Source organism: Coccinella septempunctata, chromosome 5, assembly GCF_907165205.1.
Source record: "Coccinella septempunctata chromosome 5, icCocSept1.1, whole genome shotgun sequence".
Taxonomy (NCBI): Eukaryota; Metazoa; Arthropoda; class Insecta; order Coleoptera; family Coccinellidae; genus Coccinella; species Coccinella septempunctata.
In genome coordinates, this window is record NC_058193.1 from 18186373 (window position 1) to 18194478 (window position 8106).

The window sequence follows — 8106 nt, forward strand, 5'->3', positions numbered from 1 at the left end:
ATTTCACGCCACTGCCTTAGTGTCGCGCTAGACAGAGGAGCATCGAATGTTTATACCACAACAAATACGTTCATAGCACGTCAATGTCCATTCCATGTATTTATGTTCCAAGGTTTATAGGAGGAATAAGAACATCGGAAAAGAATATTCCAGAACAACGAAGGCCGCTACAAGCTCATCTCTTTGGGTGAGGGATGAAGAACTATCCCAAGTTGTGGAAGAGGTTTTTTGGTGAGTATCCAAACAACAGCTTGGTATATTGCACTACTGAAAGAGCGGTTCCGCTCAGGGTTTTCCGTTAAAAGGTTTTTCTCTCACATGGACATCTTGTTTTTGACAAATACTGAGGTGAGCAGGAAGATGTATTACTTTGTAATGGCAAAAAAAGGATTCTGATTATTAGTGCTAAATTTTTTTCTCAGTTTCACATACCCATCCCACTTCGTTTCCACAACAATGCAACTTTCAGGATCTTATAACATCGTTAGGATCTATAATATATACTTTCAGTATCAGCCTATCAGCTGAGATTTGAAAAGGATCAAATCTTACAGAGACAACTTGTATCTGTGATGTGTTAAACATAGATTAATCTATCATTAAAGCTTTGAATATAGGAATATTTTATGTTCGAAGTGTAAAAGGGACTGTTCCTATGTCATTATTTCTATGTATTTTTTGTCTTCTTCTCTGCCTCCTGAATGTCGAAAATTGTCAGGGACCCACATCATGTTGACAGAAGCACCAACAAAATTTCTTCAAAAATGACGATCGGTATGAAATGATTTTGAAATGGTTGATATTCTACATAGCGATCTTTTCTTCTCTGGTAATTTATTGTTACTGACATTTGAGTTTTTGGGAAATTTTTTACGCATTTTAGGTGAGTTCAAGAAGTAGTGTGCAACAAGAAACGAAGCACACCATTCGAAACCTTGGTAAAAATATCCAACGAATTGAAGAAACCTCTCAAGAGTTAACAGAAAACATAGAAAACACGAAAATCACGTTCGAAGAATTCATTTCCGAAATATTGCGCACTTGTAGCCAATCCGAAGTTTTCAAAAATCCAAAGCTTGTAATAGAAGTATTTGAAGATTTCTGCTACAACATTAGTGAAGAAATATGGAGAGTTTTCAAAATTTTTCTTCAATTAATGAATGAAATTTGTTTTATGTTTCGAGGGTTATCATCAGATATATCGAAATTAGCCACAACAATTTACGTGTCAACAAGCAAAACTGAGGCTATTGTTCTCGGAATAAATATAGTTTTCAAGATTGCCTAATGAGTACAGTTGTATATTTATGAGATCATTATTCTCTCAAGATAATTCAGCAAATACAGAAATATACATAAAGGTAAGTCTTTTACATGTAGACTGATTTCAACAATAGGTTCTATGCCTTTCAGAACTATACTGACTCATATGTACATACAATACATATATTCATTGAACAGGGGTTTCGTTGATAATTATTATACTAGAATAAAGGAAATAGACAATGGATTTTTATTCTAATTATCTCGGAAAAAACTTGATAACTTCGGATGAAATGAACTTGGTGGAATGATATTTCAGCTGTGAATAGTAGAATAATGGAAATAGACACTGAATCTATCATAATTATTTAAAACTTCACTGGGTGTTCGCAATGAGATAACGCATTGACGACATATTCAAATTATAGTTTCGGACTTATTCCACAAGTCCCACCCATTATTTTATTTTTGCATTCGATAGTAAATTTTTCAAAGGTGATGAATTTTGCTATCGAATGCAAAAAAAAGATACAGGCTGAGCCGTTGGAAATAAGCCCGAAAGCGTTGTCTCATTTCGAACACCCAGTAGAGATTGAAATGATTATGATAGATGCACTGTCTATTTCCAGTATTCTAATATTCAAAGCTTAATTCTCGTTGCATTAATTTCATCCCATTCATAATTATTGAGTTTTTTCCAAGACCCTCAAAAGCGAGACAAAAAACCCGAATATCTCAGAAACGGCAGACATATGAGCTGTCAAATAAACTTAGTCCCATCTTCATCATGCTTTCTGAATCTGCAGTGAAATACGGGATGTTCCATAAGCAAAAACCTATATTGGTGTCCTGAGACACCCTGTATATTCAAAAACAATTTCAAAATATAACCCCAATTGACCTCGATAATTGCATGTTGAAAAAAAATTCGAAAATGCCACTGTTTAAGCGTAATTGCGGTCCGTGTTACCGGTGAAACACCCTGTATATAAGTCTATAGGAAAGAGGTGGGAATGGTGAAAAATAATTATCATAAACTTCCATACTCTGTATCAGAAATTCCAATCAAATAACATTCTAACTAGGAGATTGCAATCATGCCCCGGACATTCTGACAATTTTGGGGAAATTCACTAAGTCTCAAATTTACACAGAACACGGAGGAATTGAATTATATTACGTAATATGGTACCTCTCCAAGTTGCTGCGTAACATTTCAACATTAGTTAAGATCAATCCCAGGTGGAAAGCAAGAGTGCTATTTCAGATTAGCTTTTGTTATTTGTTCCTGTTGTAATTCAAAGTATAACATTACCTTCATTCGAAGTATTACATCATCTCTCATCTCCACCCACATTATTCGAATTCCGGAGTAACGTTCACCCCTTGCTGAAATCACACAATGGATGACTCTTGTGTGTAAGGTTATCTGAATGTGAATATGCACTCCGAAACCCTTTTTGAAGAAGTAATTAATTTAAAAAAAAATTCTCTCTCAAATTTATTCCAGATATTGGTTCGCAACACTCAATATTGTTGAGAAACCCTTTATATATATGGTTGACCGAAATAGACATTTTAGAATGAAAAGTCCTATTTCCGTACGCTCACTATGTAACAGTGGTATATCGACATGCTGTAACGCCAATCAGTTTCTCACAAAAATTGACCTCCAAACCCTGCTCTAATATTAATGAAACATTTCACAAGGTAGTCACAAGAAATGAAAAATTTTTTGTTGTTTCAGCAAAAACTTCCCCATTTCATATTTAAAATACATATTCTCCTACGCTTAAAAACCAATAGCTTATATCCCCCCAACTATAAGTCAAAAGTTATCGTCAATTTTTGAGATTTTTTGGAGATATCACAAATTACAAAAAAAAAATTGTGCATTTCTTCACGTGAAACACAAACATTATTTCAATGATGTTGATAACAATCTAAGGAATCAATAGGAAAATTTATCAAAAGAAGATGCTCTAAATGTTCACATTAGGCATTTGTTCACGCGTCACAGAAACGCTTTATGCGTTGCTCTGCTGATCTAATCAAGAGAAAGAGATCAGCAAAAGTTTCACGATGAATAATGATGAGGCCTATGAATATGAATAAGATGATTTTTCATTTAGAAATGGTACAACATGAACTGAAATAATCTAAAAAACTATACAAACACAATATATAGGGTGTCCACTTTTAAAAAGGCCAAACTTCATGGTGGTTCAGTTGAAACAAAAAAATGTCATATATCAGATTGTCGAAATATTTACGGATATTCTTTAATTTAACATTTTTTGATTTCACGAAATATTTAAAGTTTTTTAATAAAGCCAATTATACTACAGTTATCCTTGTAGCCTCATCGAATTTGACCACATATCTGGAAACGGCATTAAATCTGCTACATGATGAGAATTTCTGGGTACGAAAAAATTCTTATTGCGAGATTGGTAAGGGGATGAATATCCCGATTCTGACGTGAACAAAACCAATCCCATTTTGTCAATGGTTTTATCGATGAAAAATTATTAATTATGGATATGTTTTCTTTAAAGCAACAAATACCTCATTTAGTGTGCTGCCGAATGGCATAACAATTTTTATTCTTGCTGCTTGTCTTCTGCCGTAATATCATGGCTAACAAGATAACAACAAGAAATTCGAAAAATTCCAAACCTTAATTTGATCTATTTATTCTATTTTGAAGCCCTTCATGATTAAATATTGAAGCAATTCCCATGGAAATCATGAATTTATCTGCTGAATCAAATTATCAAAGTAACTCAAATTAATAAACGGATGAATGCTGCATTTCAACACATAAAAATCTAAAGGCATAATGTCGGGGCTTCTTAGTGGCCATCTTACCGAACCGTACCTTCCAATCCATTGCACCCCAAAATATTGATTCATTAAGTCCCGTACATTCCGGCCGAGATTCCGGCTATTATGAGATGGGCAGCCATCCATTTGAGACCGGCCATTTTGATTGTAAGCCAATATGTCTGTCAAGCTGCTTTAGATCAATCTACTGAATTTTTCAATGTTAAGGCGATCGGGAAGTATTACTGGTCCGAAAAGTTCACCTCTCTTGACTGCCAACCACACGTTGATCCTCATGTTGGAAATGAGAAACAATAGTGGCATGGGGGTTTTCTCTTTTCCATACATGGCTATTTCGCAAATTTATCATTCCCGATTTCGTGAAAAAAACAGGCATAATTTTCTTAATTTTTCTAGAATACTAATTGGAAATTGAATGAATTCGCTAGATTCAAGAAAACGTACTGATACTCAAAATTATTAACGGCCGGTTTCATAATCGCACCTAAAGTCCCTTTAATTTTAAAGCCTCCTTTAACCCTACTAAAAATGACAGTAAAGGAAGCTTTAAGCTTAAAGTGACGTTTAATTTGATTATGAAACTGGACGTAAGCGACAGAAGCTGTCAAATTTTGAATTCAATGTTTACCTACTTTGATATTCAATCACAAAGAGCTTCGAGGTATAGCAAATTTACGAGGATATATTGAAAAATTCTTAGCCTACTAAAGAACCAAACAAAATTTCAATGTCCAAATATTTTATTACACATCATATTCTCCTTTTAATTGGATACATTTATTACAGCGAACCTGCAGAAAAAATGATTCTTCTTGCTCTGCCAACCAGACCTCCACAGCTTTTATTTTTTATTATTCAACCTCGTTGCGGAAGAAAATTTACGAGCAAACTTTTTTTCAGTTGAGGAAAGAGATGATGGCCGGATGGAGCCAAATCTGGTGAATAAGGGGGGTGTTCTAGTAATTCAAACCCTAAATCACGAATTTTTTTCATGGCAACATGAGATTTGTGTGCAGAGGCGTTGGCCTGCAAAAACAAAACACCTTTGGATACCTTTCCGCGTCTCCTCTCTTCAATTTTTTCCCGTAGAGTGATCAGTAATGTCGAATAGTAATCTCCGGTTATTGTTCTACCCTTATCCAAAAAATCAATCATGTTTACTCTATGGCAATCCCAAAAAACTGAAGCAAGAACTTTTCCAGCAGATTTTTTGACACGAAACTTCCTAGGTCTTGGAGAACCAGAGTGTCGCCATTCCATCGATTGTTGCTTTGTTTCTAGATCGTAGAAATGCACCCAAGTCTCATCCATTGTAACAATTCGGTACAAGAAGTCTACATCGTTTTCAAATCGAGCACAGATCGACCGCGATGCTTCTACCCTTGCACGCTTTTGGTCAACATTCAAACATTTGGGGATCCATTTTGAGGCAATTTTTCTCATGTCCAAATTGACGTGAACTACTTATAGGATGAACGCGTTCGTATGAAATATTCAGTGCTTCAGATATCCGTTTTAGCCCAATTCGACGGTCTGATAAAATCATGTCATGAACTGCATCGATATTTTAGGGGACTGACACAACAACTGGCCTTCTCGAACGGGCATCATCTTCAATGGAAAATTCACCTCTTTTGAAGCATGTAGTCCAATTTTCACGGTCACGTACGAAGGAAATTGATCACCAATGCTATCAACCATATTTTCGTGAATCTGCTTACCTCTTAACCCTTTTAAATACAGGTACTTGATGATGGCTCGATACTCCAAATTTTCGATTTTCACAATTTCGGTGGACATCTTCTTTCTTTTGATTTATTGCGTAACTCTGGTTTACTTTTTTGAGCATAAACTTTACACTGACAGTTCTAATCACAGAAATCATAATATATATACTTACTCTAGAATGCTAATTAAGATGTCTAAAACTCTGGTGTATTCACTGATTCGATATTGTTTTTAATTTCGTGGGGATATCGGACCAGTTTCGTTTTTCCCACTGTAGGTAGCGCTGTTTAGAATTTGACAGAGCATTGTCAATTGATATTTGAAAATAATTTGAATACTTTCCTACGACTAACGAATATGTTGTATTTATAAGCGATTATTGGTGTGTGAAAATGTATTAATTTCGAGAAAGGGGTGTAGAACATTCATTTATTCAACATGTCGTTCAGTAAGTTTAGGTTTCTGTATGGACAATCAAGAACTTCAGCTAATAATTCGGTGTTGTTGGAATTTGAGGCAGAAAAAATCAGATGAACGAACATTCGGGAAGGATATAGCTAAGTTTTATGGCAACTTCAGCAATATTTCAAAGAAACTGTATTGGAAATACGTAATGTGAATTGTGAGCATGTATTGAGAATCAGAAATTGATAAATCTATTCGAGTTTGTTCTTCAAATATTCTTCCTGAATAGATATAGTGAAAATTACCTTTCCATCAACTGAATATATTGGATATTTGACCAATCAATTGTGTTTTATTAAAATCATATTGAATTACCCCCTCACGAATTCAAGTTGTCAAACGGAAATTATCTTGAAGAAGAACAGTAAATACTCCTTTGAACCCTTATTCGGTAGTGTTGAAATGTTGACAAATTTGTTTTTACAACGAAAATTGAACTGTAAATCACAAATATTCCTTAACAGCTGTCAAAATGGGCCAGTTCATATTTTGCACTCGTTGATCGATATTCGATATCAACGCAAAACAAAATGAAACGAGAGAGTATCTTGGACTTACTTTGATAGAACAAGGATAAAACGAAGCAAATGACATGGTGGCGCCGCCACGAAACTGATCCCATATCCCCGATTTTCTGAAATGTTGATGCTTGCAAAAAGTGACAAGTGCACACACCAGTGTTTTAGACATCTTAATGCTAATCCAGTAGTAAGAAATGCGGCGAAAAATTGACAGTTGTCGTTAAAGCGACGGCGCGAGTTTATTTCAACTCGAACGTTGCCTAGACTCTCCTACCTTATGTCAGTGGAATTGTTTATTTGGTATAAATGAGAAATAAACATATTTCATTCGGTAAAAGATGACTAACAATGGATGACTAATTGTGTTTATATATGCTTTGTTAGAAAATCAGTACAATGATGTTGCAGGTTTCAATGAAAATATATCGGGATCTCGGAGGTTACGTGTTATAAGTCCAAATCTAAATTTTCGATAGAGGTATTATTGAGTATTCATTGATTGTTTGACCAAACCGTGAATTGGCTGAATTCCATGGTAATAACTGGTGCTTACCAAATATTTGGTTCTCACAACAAAAATTCCAGAAGATCTAAACTTAATATCACCAATGCAATTCGGCAATTCGATATTATCGCAGATTCCATTAGATGAACAGGTACCCATGCATTGAGTGCATATTATAAACTCCGTGCAACAATTTTGAAATATCCTGATCTAGTGCAATACTACTATATACCATCAATGGAATTCGCTATCAGTGGAACTCGATAATTCATTCAAGTTTTGAATTTTTTTTTGCATTTATTATTTTTAATATGATAGACAAGTACACAAGTACATTTCAGAAAATGTGACTTAAAACTCCTTACCTCCGAGCAGATTGTGCAACAGTGAAAAATCAAATGACTGACAGAAAACGCGTTGTTGTCCGACATACCTTCGTAACATGAATTGTCCCCTCTTCATAAGATTCGATAGACAGAATATTCAGAAACTCGGCAACGTTCTACTAGAAAATAAACTAATGATGCGCATTCGTATTAACGACCACTGTCAATTTTTCGCCGCATTTCTTACTACTGGATTAGCATTCTAGAGTAATAATATATAATATGATTTCTATGGTTCTAATGAGTTATTGTTCGTTGCTATGTTAACGCAATATTTTTTTATGCATGGAACTGGTCTAGGCTAACTAGATATCTATACATCCTCGTAGGTTTGGAATTTTTCGACTTTTTAGTTGTTATCTTTTAAGCCATGATATCATGGCAGAGAACA

At 34.8% G+C, this 8106-nt stretch overlaps 1 protein-coding gene across 1 annotated transcript; it reads left to right on the top strand.

Annotated features, from left to right (window-relative positions):
- Positions 1–678: 678 nt before the first annotated feature.
- LOC123314286 lies at positions 679–1292 on the top strand. The gene is made up of 2 exons (XM_044899458.1): positions 679–829; positions 884–1292. The coding sequence occupies exons 1-2, from the start codon at positions 782–784 to the stop codon at positions 1286–1288; spliced, it is 453 nt and encodes a 150-aa protein (XP_044755393.1). The 5' UTR covers positions 679–781; the 3' UTR covers positions 1289–1292.
- Positions 1293–8106: the final 6814 nt, after the last annotated feature.

What these genes read in the sequence shown, in the direction of transcription:
- LOC123314286 (XM_044899458.1), top strand. Translation starts at nt 782, where the DNA reads ATGATTTTGAAATGGTTGATATTCTACATAGCGATCTTTTCTTCTCTG. An exon ending in TAGCGATCTTTTCTTCTCTG is followed by an intron (nt 830 to 883) that starts GTAATTTATTGT and finishes TACGCATTTTAG; the next exon opens with GTGAGTTCAAGAAGTAGTGT.